General features: G+C 44.1%; 1 protein-coding gene across 2 annotated transcripts in view; it reads right to left on the bottom strand.

The window, feature by feature from the left end:
- Nucleotides 1–1,706: 1,706 nt before the first annotated feature.
- CNNM4 (cyclin and CBS domain divalent metal cation transport mediator 4) overlaps nucleotides 1,707–14,215 on the bottom strand; it is a 48,471-nt gene continuing 35,962 nt past the window's right edge. Inside the window, exons 6-8 of one of the 2 annotated variants that reach the window (XM_054998008.1) lie at nucleotides 10,256–10,318; nucleotides 7,327–7,514; nucleotides 1,707–4,658 (exon numbers count right to left, since the gene is read on the bottom strand). In XM_054998008.1, coding sequence (XP_054853983.1) covers nucleotides 4,455–4,658; nucleotides 7,327–7,514; nucleotides 10,256–10,318 — 455 coding nt within the window. In that variant the 3' untranslated portion in view covers nucleotides 1,707–4,454. The remainder of the gene's footprint in view (nucleotides 4,659–7,326; nucleotides 7,515–10,255; nucleotides 10,319–14,215) is intronic. The other variant, XM_054998009.1, reaches the window with a different exon arrangement.

Raw genomic sequence — 14,215 nt, forward strand, 5'->3', positions numbered from 1 at the left:
CTAACCACAGATCTAACAAAGAGAGCTGTGGTCCTCGAAAGCTTATGCTACAATAAAGTTGGTTAGTCTTAAAGATGCTAGCGGACTCTTTATTTTCTTCAGGGGAACTGATCTCTGTTGACTGGAGATCAACTGTAATTCCAGACCACCAGGCCCCACCTGGAGGTTGGCAACCCTACTAGGGGCCTCAAAAACTGGAAATAGCCTGGGCCTGTGTGAAACTCTGAGAGGGGCCGGCCTAGACAGTAAAATTCTAATATAATAGACTATTGATTGCAGGTGGTCACATTTTTAATGTCTCTCCACGTATCAAAAAAACACATTACATTAGTGGTTTTTTAAAGGTCTAAACTCACCCTCTCCTGGCTCTCCGCCCCCAATACTAGCTTTCTACATGTGGGCAGTTTTCTTTCAAGGAGGGGAGCACCTGCAGTCTGAACTGGTTCAGTCCACTCTACCGCCTTGTTCTGTTGCACATGCAGACTGGGCCCCTGTCAAAGTGCTAGTCAAGAGGTGATCCCAATTATTCTCTTTGGCAGACAGTTCGAGTTACAGCTGGCCAACTGATGGCCTGCATCAGAATCTAGTCACCTGGTGGGCTTTGTTCTCTCACCACCACCTGCTGAGCTAGAAAGATGTCCTGACCTGACGGCTGCCAACTAATGAGGGGAAGAAGTCTGGCCTATGGTTGTTCTTCCAACTGTAGCTTAATCTGCAGAAATTAGCTACATGGAGATAAAACATTATTATCTATTAGTATCACTGCAACTCACGCTACAGTTCAGGGAATGGCTAAAGAGACTAGATGAAATGTTGGCAACCTTCTTTCTCCCTCATTTCTAACTCTATGAATGGGGAGCTTGACTGATGAGCATGTGGCTTGCTTACAGCCATGCTGCAAACTCATTCAGCACATTACGGCACAGCCAGGGTTTGAACCCAGCGCTCTTCTGCTCATGTGCAGCACCTCTACCTCCTGAGCTTAGTTCTACAAAAGGAATTAGAAGGCTGTTACAATTTTGAAATGCATCTCATACAGAATTCCCACACACAATGAATCGTGGCTGGCACCAGAGCTACCGTTAAGAAGGATGAGGCAGCCCACTTCAAGGGGCAGAGTTTGGAGTACTTCTAAGGGCAGCTAAACTGAAATTATTTCTACCACCAGGGTAGAGTGATCCTATTTGGGTTTTCTATCTCAGGCATAAAAATGTCTATATTACACACAAAGCTGCTTTCCATGAAGAATTGCAGTCTTTGAAGCATCTCAGTTGTGACACATTCATTTCATGAAAGTACAATTAATGTGCTTATCCATAAACTGCCAGAAAACAATCTCACTCAGCTGTAAGCATAACTTTTTGTGCATGATGGGTAAAAACAGCAGAGCCCTCCCCCACCAGGACAAATATGTGTCAAATTACAGATTAAGTCGAAGATTTCTCTAAACCACCGTAATACACAGAAAAATGCAGCAATGAAAACAGCACTTCATCACAGAAGTCCTCTTTCCATCGTGACGTCTGATCATGCCACACTAATTGCCAGACATTTTTTCCACCATAGAAACTACAAGTTAATTGCATGTTAAAGCTGACTTCAGTTTGATGCTGCCATCAATTGAAAGACACAAGTGGGCAGTTTTGGCTAAAATATGGAACAAAATTCCATACATTAAAATACACCAAGGTGGGTTTTTTTTAAAAAAAATTAAAATGGGAGGCGTGCTTCATTCTTACACTGTGTGAAAAAAAAAAAGAATTGCCTACATATCTGTGTTTCTGCATGAGTTACTGCTCCAAGTTAGCCTCCTGACTGGAAGGCCAGTCCTGACTGAATAGTAACTCATCTAGAGATGCAAAGGCTACACGATTCTGATATGTCTCTGCAATTGGGAACGAATCCAATCATACCTGATGGAGAGACACAGCAGAATTAATGCCCCCTATGAAGAATAACAAGCGACCTTGAGTATGTGTATTAATAAGTGCCAATACAAGTATTTTCTTCTCTTCTGAGTTCCTTCTGTCTCTGGAATCTCTTTGTATAGTCACAATACATGAGAGCAAATGGAAGTGAACCAGCGCAACTGACCTGAGTGTGAAGACAGATGCAATATTTTAAAAGTGATTGAGGCAATCCAAGAGTGCCATAAATCTCTCTCTCTTACTCTTCTCTGTCCTGGGATGAGCTCTGGTAAAGCAGTTCTGCATATGTTTGGTATGATTCACCTTAAGCCTGAAAAAAGTAATCTGTGGTATGTTCCTATTTGTGACCTCATAAGCATGCCTGTCTCCCAATCTCTAGAGCATTCTGTAAGTGGCTTTAAAATGATGCTGAATTTTGCTTGGTAAGATGGATGGCGAACATAAAAACACACATGCTTCTTACACAACAGCCTTGGACAATTCATCATAGGCTTGCGGGGAGCAACCTGCCCAATCTGGTGTGTGTGTATGTAATACCTCTTGCCAAGTCAGCTTTGCAGCATGTGTTACTTTCCACAATTGCTCCTAAAATTCTATCAAATGTTAGGTTTCAATGAAAATTCTCAGATCTGCTCATCTCTGCCTGCTAACTCAAATCCAATGTCTTGCTTTTAAAGGCAGAAGAATCTACATATTGTCCAATCCTCCACATGGCAAAATGACAGCAATGACCAAGCTGAGGGACATGAATGCAGACTTCAGCTAAGTTTGGGATGAAACAAAATCACATGATATCTGACTATTGGCATCTCCTGTGGGGCAGGGGGTGCTTTGATTTCATCATGGAGCAAACGATTTATCCAAAGCCACTAAACAAATGAAGAGGATCAGTGTCATCATGCAGTGCTGTTTCCCCCATAAATAAAGATTGTACAAATTCATGGACGCTAATGAATAATGTCTCCATTTGGCTAAACAAGTAAACCAAAATCAACTGAGATCCAAATCAGGCTTAACAAGGTTGAAAGAAATTTATTATCATGATGGCCATATAAAGATGTTTTGAAAGTCCTGCATTGGAAACTGCATTTGCCACGAAAGGTTGCAGCCTGCATTCGTGATGCTGCACACAACCTCACGGGCCCAGCGCCATCCAAATCTGTACCCCACACCCAGTTCTGGCACTGCTGTCAGATCTGTCAAGCAGGCTTCTACGACACTTTGAAATTCAAAGCCTGAGGATTCCTGTTCCGTTCTGTTCTGCATCTGCAACACAACAAGGCAGTGAAATCCCCAAATGGTAGAATGGACTGGACCATTATAGATTGTTGCTGGGGGAAACAATTTTTAAATGCTCCCATGCTTAAAAAAATCCTCCCTGCATGTAGAAAGTTACCCATTGGGGGAAAGGTTTCAACCCAGGCTACTCTCTGCTGTACTCGTTTTCTACTTGCCAGGAACGTTTTTACGTAGGAAAGCATTCAAAAACATGCATGGACAAGTGGAACAGTTCATTCAACTATCTCAGGATTCGACCACCTCACCCTGTTGCTTGTCCTGACCAGCCTTGTAATGATACCTTGAGATGATCCTAGCCTGGAACTGAGCATGTGCGGAGAAATATCAATCCCTGACAACAGAGCTCTGGATGAAGGCAGGAGAGGGGATGGATTTCCACCCACCGTCCCATGTCTCTCCTACCTGATGCCCACAAACAAAACAAAACAAAAAAGAGAGAGAAGAAGAAAAACGGAATATAGTCCCAGACAACATACAAGAATCAGAACTCCCTGAGATGGGCAGATGATTCCTGCCTGTCAGCAGACTTCTGCTTGGGTCGTGGTAGCCCACAGCCACGGCTCTCGTCTCCTAATGGCAAGTTCTGTCTGTGCAGCCTCTGTACCTGTTTGCTATTCGAACAGAGACAGGGAACGATCCATCGCTATGAGTGCTCTGTGGAAGAGGGAACCAGAATTGGACCAACTCCAGAACAGGACCGCTGCCTTCTGAGCATGTCTGGCCATGGGATCACTTTATCTCCATTTTTGTCTCTTTAAATAAATAGCCTGCATAGAAAAAACAGCAGCAAGCAAGCTCCCTTTAAAAATCCTCTGGTCGCCAAATCCTCACCTGGCAGAAATGTGAGCCAGGGTGAAACTGGATCCGAGTGGGTAATTCAGGTTCCGGTGCTCCAGAAGCCAGGATTCCCTTTCGCTTCCAGAACCTGTTATTCGTCTTGTTGGCAGCTGAGTAGTTACTTTCACAGCTGGCCTGTCATTCTCATATCAAGCCAATTCCTGCCTGGAAAGTAGAGGGGTCTGTGCCTTGGAGAGAAAAATCATTGAGATCTGCAGGGGAATTACCTTCCTTTCTCCCCGGCTGCAACCACAGCCTGACATTTGTAGTTTATGTGATCAAAGTCCTCTCATGGGCACTGATGTGTTTCCCTCGCCTTCCCACTTTGCTGTCTTTGGAAGGAAAGGACTGGGACGAGCTGGGCGAAACCTGGTCGCCAAAGGGCCAGGGTCAGACCACTTCGTCTGGGGGGCTGTGGCGTGTCTTGGAATGCTGGCAGTTCTTCTCATTCAAGAGGCTAATCACTTCGTTGGCGGTTGGGGTTTCCTTTGCAGGCAAGGTGGTGTCCGATTTGGGGAGGCTACCATCAGGAGACTGGGGGCAGCTCTCCAGACGTGAAGCCATGAGCCCATTTTGGTACTGGAGGCGTGTGATCTGCAGGGGAGAGGAATAACGAAATGTAACACTAGTGTGCTGAAAAAAAGTATATGAGCAGAACAAAAAAACACAGTAAGATCCAAATTTTGCACCGAGAACAACAACACTGCCGTACTATGCTTCTATTGTGCAAGTTAAGGAGATCTCTCTCTCTCTCTCTGCATACATGCACATACCCATTTTGCAGCCCTTGAACAAGTGCAGTGTAATGGTTAAAATTTTGGACTAAAATCTGGGAGGTCCTGGTTCAAATCTGTGCTCTGCCATGGAAGCTTGCTGGGTAACATTGGGTCAATCACATACACTCAGGCTAACCTACCTCACAAAGTTGTGGTAATAAAGGTAAAATAGAGGGGAGAATGATTGGTAAGCATCTTTGGTTGCAACTGCCGGACTAAAGCGGGGCATTAAAAAATCTAAATATCTGCATAATTGACTTAGAAAGCTATAAATCTGCTTAGGGCTACACTGTTACAGACTAAGGACACTTTCCTGGGACAAAGCCACACTGAGTAGACTTGAGTAGGATGCTGAGTAAACATGGACATGAACTGAAATACGAACCAAAATTCGTGACGAACCGAGTCAGTTCGTGGTTTGTGAACCGGTGGTTTGTCAGAGCCCATTTCTGATGAATCACCACGAACTTTAGGCTGGTTCATTTGGTTCCTTTTTTGGTTCGTCACTGCAGCAAGCCTAGCGTCGATCAATCAGTTTCCTAGGCAATAGGGGATGGACTTCTTGCAGACCTTCTGCTGATCTGGAAGTGGCCTTCTGCTGGCCTAGAAGTGACCTTCTGCTGACCCGGAAATGACGATTTGCTGACCTGGATGTGATGTTTTCACGAACCAAATGAACCGGTTCGTGAACCGGGGCAGGTTTGTGAAAGTTCGTGGTTTGTGAAATGCGACGAACCATGAACTGCACAGTTAATTTTTTTTACGGTTCGCGCCCATCTCTAATGCTGAGTAGAGCTGCTCAGGATTGTTCTGTTAGTCTGTTACAGCCCGTGGAGGAGCAAGAAACTCTGGAGAGTATTCATGCTATCTAGGACTCCTATTCAGCCCTTCTAGTTTTCAAGATTTCCCCATATACTGCTCATACACTTTCAAGCCTATTCCACCAGCAACAACAGGGCTGGAAACTTATTTTAAGAAAACAAAATGGAGAATCTCAGGATACTGAACTGTGCTCCTAGTATTTAAGTTCTGTGCTTGCCCAGGTTGAATGTCACAGAGTACACTCCTGAAACAGCTGCCCATGCTCTCCATTTGGCATGAGGGCCACAAGAAACATCTTTGGCAAAGGCCAAAATTGTCTCTCCAAGACTATCCTTGTGGTAGGAAGAGGAAGAATAAGGTGTGTAAAGTGCACATCATATGCTTGTCTGGCAATTGGCTTGTCAATCGAACGGGCAACCAGATTGGGCAAAAGTGAATCTCAAGGACTGTAAAATGGCACATCTAGTTGCCCCTTAAAATAAGACATGTGGACTTGGCCTCAACCTAGGGAGCTCTCTTGAACTTTCTTCCTGCAGGGCCGGTTTGGTGTAGTGGTTAGGAGTAGTGGTTAAGAGCGCGGGACTCTAATCTGGAGAGCCGGGTTTGATTCCCCACTCCTCCACTTGAAGCCAGCTGGTCTAGTCACAGCTCTCTGGAGCTCTCTCAGCTCCACCCACCTCACAGGGTGTTTGTTGTAGGGATAATAATAACAGACTTTGTAAACCCCTCTGAGTGGGCATTAAGTTGTCGTGAAGGGCGGTATATAAATCGAATGTTATTATTATAATTTTATTATTAAATCCAGAGCTGTCTTTCCTACTTCCTATAGTGCAGACCCTAATCCCTTGGAGCTCACATGTTCTTGTTCCCATGTTCCATCTGGCCCCGAGTCTTTTGGGGCAAGATACTTTGGGTCTGAGCTCACCATACCGTGGTTGTTTATATGAGAAATTTTCAACTTGTTTCATCCTTTTCATTTTTTTTAACCAACCTAGAGCCACAACTCACAAGCCCTGCCTCCCCCATCAACCTCTTACATTCCTATTCAGGCCTTCTTCCAGAGAGTACATAGTTCCTCCTCCTCCACCGCATCCTCAAAATAACCCTGAGAGGTAGATTTATAGAGGTGACCCAGTGATCTTCATGGAAGAGTGGGGATTTGAACCAGGATCTCCCTGTCCCAGCCCAACACTCTAACCACTACACCACTCTAGCTGTCCTGTCTTTGCCTACATGTGCAACATTCCCCAATTTGGGAAGCCAATCCCAGCTTTCCCACTCCATGTTTACAGGCTTTTCCCCTTCAAATGTGACAGCGTTTATCAGGAGCATGTGACAGAGCAGTGGCAGAATCTTGCCCCAAGAAGTGCCAGACGGTCTCTGTGTGGGGTGTGCTCCACTCAACTCAGCCTTTCCCCCCCCTCCAAAGTAGTCAACCGCCATCTGGGCTACAGGTGGAGTGAACACTCTTCCACTAAAAAAAAAATATGCACACAGAAAACTACAGGGAGAAGAGTTCCATGCACAAGAAGCGCCTTTTCTTTGGAGGGGTATTCAGTCAAAGGGGCCTGGCTCCATTTCTCACTGAGGTGAGAAAGCATCTGTACCACTTCTTTCTCACCTCAGTGAGAAATGGGTCTGAGAGACGTTCTCTTATGTCTTACCTTGATATACTGTAGGTCCATGAGGGCTCGAACACTGAAGTCTGAGAGATACTGGGAGCTGACATTGCAATTGATCTGGTTGTTACTGCCGCTGAAGGTGGAGCAGATAGAATCGGAGCGCTCATGATAGCACAGAGATGCCGAGCGGTTCAGGTTACTCACATGAGATGGGGAGCGCACCTCTGAAACTAGAAATGGAGAAGAATGTCAGAAAGGACACCCTTTCCCCCATCCTCCCCTTTTCCATCTACCTTTGCTCTTCTCCCCACCTCCAGAATTTTCTCATAAAAAGATCCTTTCCAAAATCAATTGAAAAGACTACTGATAATGTCCAAGAAAGTGATGGAGCACATAAAACAATGAAATGATACATTTTTAAATCAGATCAGTTGATTTTTTTAATTGTCTAAAATATGATTGAATGCATGTCTATTCATTAAAAATTATTCATTAAACTTCCTACTGATTTTGTTTAGACTTATTCTTAAGGGCATATGCACAGGAGTAGAGCTCTTCAGAATCGTAAGAGATAAGAAGAGGACTTTTAATTCAGTGTGCAATCCTAAATACAGATACCTCTTCTACGTCCTTTGGGCTGAGAAGGTTGTAACTCTCTTATTTAAAGTTATTTTTAAAATGTATACTCCAGCAGAACTATCAAAGCTTACAGTAAAGAAAAGAATTAAAAATCATTAAAATATAAAAATGACAAAAACCATTGGAGTCACCAAGAAAATAAGAGGAATTAAAACATTCCAAGCAATCAGTAGAATAAAAGCAAGGATAAAATGACAATCAAGACAACCCAAAGGCCACTGGAAATAGGATAGCTTTCACTTTCCTTCTGAGAATAAACAGGGGATGCAGCAAGGTGTACATATTAGGGCAGGGAGTTCCAAAGTTTTTCTACCATCACCAAGAATGCCCTGTCACATGCATTCACCTGCCAGGCCTGTGCAACACAGAGCAGAGCCTCTCTACTTGAACTCAGTGTATTGGTAGGCACATGTTGGAAAAGGTGATCTTTGAACTTCCTGGACCCAAACCATTTACAGCTTCAAAGGACAAAACCATCATTTTGAACTGGCACCAGAGACTATACTGGAGGCACAGGAAGTTCTATCTAAAGTTTCCAGGATTATTTTTCAAAGGCAGCCCTGTACATTCAGTCCAGCATGGAAGTCACTGGGGCATGTGTAACTATGGCCAGGTTAACTTTCTCTGAAAAGAACTGCAGTTGGGATACCAGCCTAAGTGGATCAAAGGCAATTCTGGCCATTGCCAAGACATCCCGGAGCAATGCTGAATCTAGAGGTTATCCCAATTTGCAAAGCTGGGCCTTTGGGGGTTGTACAACCACTCCCTGCTCGTGTGTTGGTCCACAGGGTTTTGGACTTCTGTGGGTATTTGTGGTGTTAACTTCTTCACGCTTGATTTTTAAAAAAAAATTATGTAAATTATTTACTGTAACTACAGTCCAAAGAAGCAGGTTTGAATATGTGGGAAAGAATTATGCACAGCATTATATCCTGTAATAAAACCACTGAGCTGGCCATCATCCAAACCACAACCATTAGAGAGGGAATCTATACAGGCATCAGGAGTGCACACATACCCTGTTGGCACCCGACTGGCAAAATTCAGCCCTATTTGTTTCTTTACTTAAAAGATTTTAAGCATGCTTTCTGGCCTTAAAGGTCACAAAGCAGCTATCTATCAATTTGCATCTTTAAATTACGTATTAATCTTGGGTAGATTAAAATAATTATTTTATTGTGATCCATCTTTCAGCCCCAGGACAAAAAGTTACCAATCTCTCAACAAAGGTCACTACCAGATCAATTCCGTGTCCAAAGCAGAGAGCGTGAGAAGAACTTGAGGCAAATGCTTTTTGCTGGAGTCCAGCATCAGGCATCCAACAGAAGCATCGCAACAGAACAGAGCTTATAAAGATACAAAACAAAGTAGCCCTAAGCACACAATCCTTCTGTGCGTTTCGTCAATTTGTGGAGTGGGAGAGGAGACAAAAGTGTGCTGGCTCCACTTCCTCATCACTGGCTCATCAATATGGTATAAATGCATGGAAACTGTGTCCCCAAGTACACTCCCCCTCCCGTGAGCAAGCACACTGGTTTCCCACCTTTCTGATCACAAGGAGAGAGTATACAAGTAGACATTTTCGCCAGACATTCATAACATGCAGACAAACCGGCAAACATGTGGAGGTAGGGGGCAGGGCCAGCACACTTATGCCTGCTCTCCCCCTCCGCGCATTGACTGAACATAGATAGTTTGTGGGCTCAGGACCTCCGGAATCTGTTTCCCTGTTGACATGCAATGGAAACTCATGAGGGGCAACTCCACCCCCTAAGAAATATTTCCATGTGTATTCATGAAGCACCTGAGAAGCAAGTGTCTTTCCCCTCCATAACGTATGCTATTCCACGTTAGCTTCCTCAGTTGCGTGGGGTGTTTTTTAGGGGGTTTGCCAGAAATAGCCCAAATAGGAAAACTGTATTATAATAACCCATCCACCTATTCTCCTCAGAGGCGCTCATGGAGGTGAATACATGGGCATTTCCTCCATATCCTTAAATACCTCAAAAAGGCAAATCAAGGGATGAGGGAGTGCCTGGTCCAAAGCCACTCCGTGAGTTTCATGGCTGAACACAGAGATGAAAGCATGCCTCTCTAGTCCAAGGTAACCCTAGACTGATTCCACTCTGTGCTAGCAATTATCTTGTGCATCTCAAGAAACAAAGTGGTGCCAGGTTAGTATTTCTCTTTCCCCTTGTTCTATATCCATGGTAAAAGGCAACATATCCCACAGAACAGAATCCAAGCAACCCAGCTACAGCATGAAGGCCAGGCAAGGAGTTAATCCAGTTAGAGATGTGCACCTCTCGTGACATGCACAAATGTGGTTTACCTGACACCCTGGAATACAAGGACCCTCTCTGTATAGACTGACGATGGAGATTGGCCGATGGGGCTAGACACAAATACACACACAGTGAAGTACTGGGTGAGAAGCAGGCACAAAAAGAGGGTATCATCAAAATAAACTGTCCCATATGTGTAGCAATGATCATGACAAGTTGATTTTAAAAGGAGAGCACATACAACAGGCTAGCTACTGGGATATTTTGGTGTTGGAAAATAGTTCCCCACACAAATATTACTTGCTTTGATGCAGTTTGGGCTGACCATTCCTGCCCTACATGTGGCACTTCTGAATTTGCCCAAGGCAAAAATCTGTTGTCATTTCTTACTTCAATCTTAGATGCTAGACTTATGCCCTCTGTTGGTCAGTTTGGGATACCTCAACCTGCATCATAAGACATCAAATTTGCATTCAGAACGGTTTTATTTCAACATCCTGTCTTTACATGCGGCAAAATGGACAATGTGGGAAAGTAGGCAGCCTGCTTAAGGTCACACTGTGAGGCAGGAAAGAGATACTGGTATTCAGTTACTGGAATCGGCTTCTCACTTTACAACCAATGGGCTGTTGCTACAAGCCACTCTCCAAATAAAAAAAATGTAACATGCAGAAGGTTTTATATCTAGTCTTCCTGTCATCCTTTGTTCCCCATTTTATAACAGTCTCTGCAGCTATCTCTTGATTACCTTACTATGTGAAGCTGCTGTAAGAACATAAAAGGTACCTGCTGATGGACTAGACTGTCCATCTAGTCCAACATCTTCTATTACACAATAGCCAACCAGCTGCCCTGGAGGGCCACCAAACGGGGCACGGAGGCCAAGGTATCCCTCTGATGCTGTTTCCTAACACTGGTCTTCAGAGGTTTCCTGCCTCTGTATATGGAGGATCCTTTCAGTCACCATGGCTATTAGCCACTGATGGCCATGCTTGTGGCTGTGCTACACCCACTGGCCATGAATTCTATAAGTTAGTCAGTCAGAATCTCTCTACATGAGACATCTGACAGGTGAAAAACATAGGAGATGCAATGTTAGCTGGGAAGGGTAGTTTAAAAAGGCAGAGCCAGCAGCAGGACAAAGGCTTTGCTATCCACCAGAGTTGTGTGAAGGGCTGTGAAATGCCAGAAGGGAAACTTCAGTCCATTATAACCTCTCTAGTTCCTCATTGCCCTCTAGTTGCGATCCCACACAGTTTTAGATTGGAAAGGTGAAATTGACAGAGCCTTTGGGAGGTGAAGATGAAATTAACAAATCCTCTGAAGAGCAATCTGTGCCAGCTCTGTCTTTTTAAACTATGCTTCCCAGCGAACATTGTGTCTCCCTACACTTGACGAACACGCACCGAGGCGTCTTGTGTAAAGAGACTCTCATTAAGTTAAAAATAAATATAAGTTAAAAATAATGTCATTCTGCTCATTCCAAATTTCTTTGTTTATTCTGAGCTTCTATGGGGGCACAGTGAGGTGAATGTGTCAGGCTGCAGGTTTGGGGTACCATTAAGGCAGGCATCAGGCCATTACTGGAATAGCCTAGGCAAGCCTGATTTTGTCAGATCTTGGAAGCTAAGCAGGGTCAGCCTTGGTTAGTAATTGGAGGGGAGACCTCCAACAAAAACTCAGAGTTGTAGAGGCAGGCAATGACAAACCACCTCTGTTGGTCTTTTGCCATGAAAACTCACAAAGGGTCACTGTAAGTCTGCTATGTTAGCATTCTCCACCAGTAAGGATGGCAGAGTGAGAGATGGATCTGTAAGCCACAATTCACCATGCAGTTCTCTTGTACACGGCTAAAAATGCAGATGTTTCTACCTATATATCTAGTGCATTTTTATCTTGTCCTCCCTTCAAGGAGCTCAGAGTTTTATACATGATTCTCCCTTCCCTTTATCTTCACAACAGCCCTGTGAGGACAGTTAGGCTGAGACAATGTGACTGGCCCAAGGTCATTCAGCAAGCTTCACAGGGTAGTAGGGATTTGAAACCAGGTCTGCCAGCTCCTAGGCAAAAACTTTGACCACTAGAGCGCATACTGATGAAAGAAACTGATGTTTTGTGATGCAGGTTGAGGTTCCAAGACTGGCCATGAGATGGCACAACTCTAGCATATAATCTTATAACATAAGAACCAGCAGATTGTGCTTCTGGCCAATTCAGAAAGTCTCTGATTTATGGCAGGAAGAGCCAACTGGGAGTAGACAGAAAGGACAGATATCCTGGAGGCCTTACCAAATTTTAATCAATGCACTTTTTAGAAACATTACCCACAAAGATATTCCAGTGGCACCTTAGAGACCAACAAGATTTTTGTGTGTGAAGAAGGGAGCTCTGACTCTAAAAAGCTTACACACTCTGAAAAACTTGTTGGTCTATATGATGCCGCTGGACAAAAATCCTGCTAAAGGTATCCCACAATTTAATGTAAACATATCTTTTGGATTTTATATATAACAAGCACAGAACATGTATATGCAAACTGTGAAAATAATGAGTAATGCATGTGTGTACAACATAACTGGGGATCCCTCACTGCTAACTATCATCCAGCTCTTCCATTCTTATTCCATTTTTACTCCAAGGAGTAGGTCTCTAGAGAGGTGGCATGAAATTTTTTTAAATAAATAAGGAGCTCAGGAGCTCTACTAATCTCTCTCTCTTCCTCCATTTTTTCCTTGTGACAACAGAGGTAAAGCTAAGAAATAGCGACTAGCTCAACATTAACCATAAGGCTTTGAGGGGGGATTTGAATCTGGCACCCCACTGGCCTTAACTCAACATTGTGACCAATATACTAAGTCAGCTCAAGTTTCCAGAACTTGACCATTTCTGAGAGGATTGGTTTGAACCAAATATGCCTCTGACCTTCAGACTACTGCCTAGAGAGCTAATGTTGCCAACAGGCCTGGAGAAAAATGTCCTGTCCCCTTAAGAGAGGCTTAATGTGTAGAAATGGGCAGCTGAAGCATTTCATGACATGGAGGTAGATAACATCTCTTGACAAAAAACATGCCATTAAGCCTCTGTTACAGAGATAGGACATTTTTTTCTCTGAACAGTTGGCAACTCTAGGAAGAACAGAGTGACCAACAAAACCCTTTCTTGATGTAGAACATCAGATATGCCAAAAAAAACCTCACACAGGTTCACTCTTCTGCATCTCCAGCTAAAACTGGCAGGGCTGAAAGACCTCTGCCTGTGGCTTTGGAAGACCTTGGCACCACTAGACCAGAAGGAAAAACTTGATGTAAGGCAGTTTCATAGGAACAGAAACCACTGTTTTATTACTTCTGATCCCTGTGAGTAGATACACAGGCTGCTTCAATCCAAATGGGCCCTATAACGTCTGGCAGTACCCCAGTGAATGAGCAAGGTCCAGCGTGACTATTTGAGAGCTGCACCCCCTCCCCAGGATCTTCTAAGAGAAGGACCCTTAGTGCACACTGCTCCCACTCCTGAGTAACAGTTGCTTAGAGGGGCAACGTGGGGCCTCATGGGACAGCTCTGGTTCTGAATACAGCAGATTCTGCACCCTTGTATATTTATTCTGGAAGCATATTTTGCAACAGCGTAGCTGGGCTCCATCCTAAAATCAGTGCCACAGACTCCTAGGGCTTCATAGTTAACAGAGCACAAGCGCTGAGCCATAGCCAGAGCATTACTGACAACACCCCAAAAGGAAGGTCCGTGTTGAAGTGTGGCTAGAGACAAAGCACACCCAAGGAACTTTTCAAAACAACTTTCTTTTTTGTAGGACTGACTGAAAGACAGGCAAAGGTTTTATTTTGGAGTAGGACCAGTGAGAAAGACAGATGCAAATGCTCTGTGGGTTAGACAAGCCTCTGGGCTGCAAGCTACCCATCCCTGTCTTAAGGGACCCCCAGCAAGGATTTCTCCTTTACTTAAAAACTTCTGCTCATCACAAGGAAAACAAAGGCCTTGGAAGGTTC

The sequence above is a fragment of the Eublepharis macularius genome, chromosome 14, assembly GCF_028583425.1.
Source record: "Eublepharis macularius isolate TG4126 chromosome 14, MPM_Emac_v1.0, whole genome shotgun sequence".
NCBI lineage: Eukaryota > Metazoa > Chordata > Lepidosauria > Squamata > Eublepharidae > Eublepharis > Eublepharis macularius.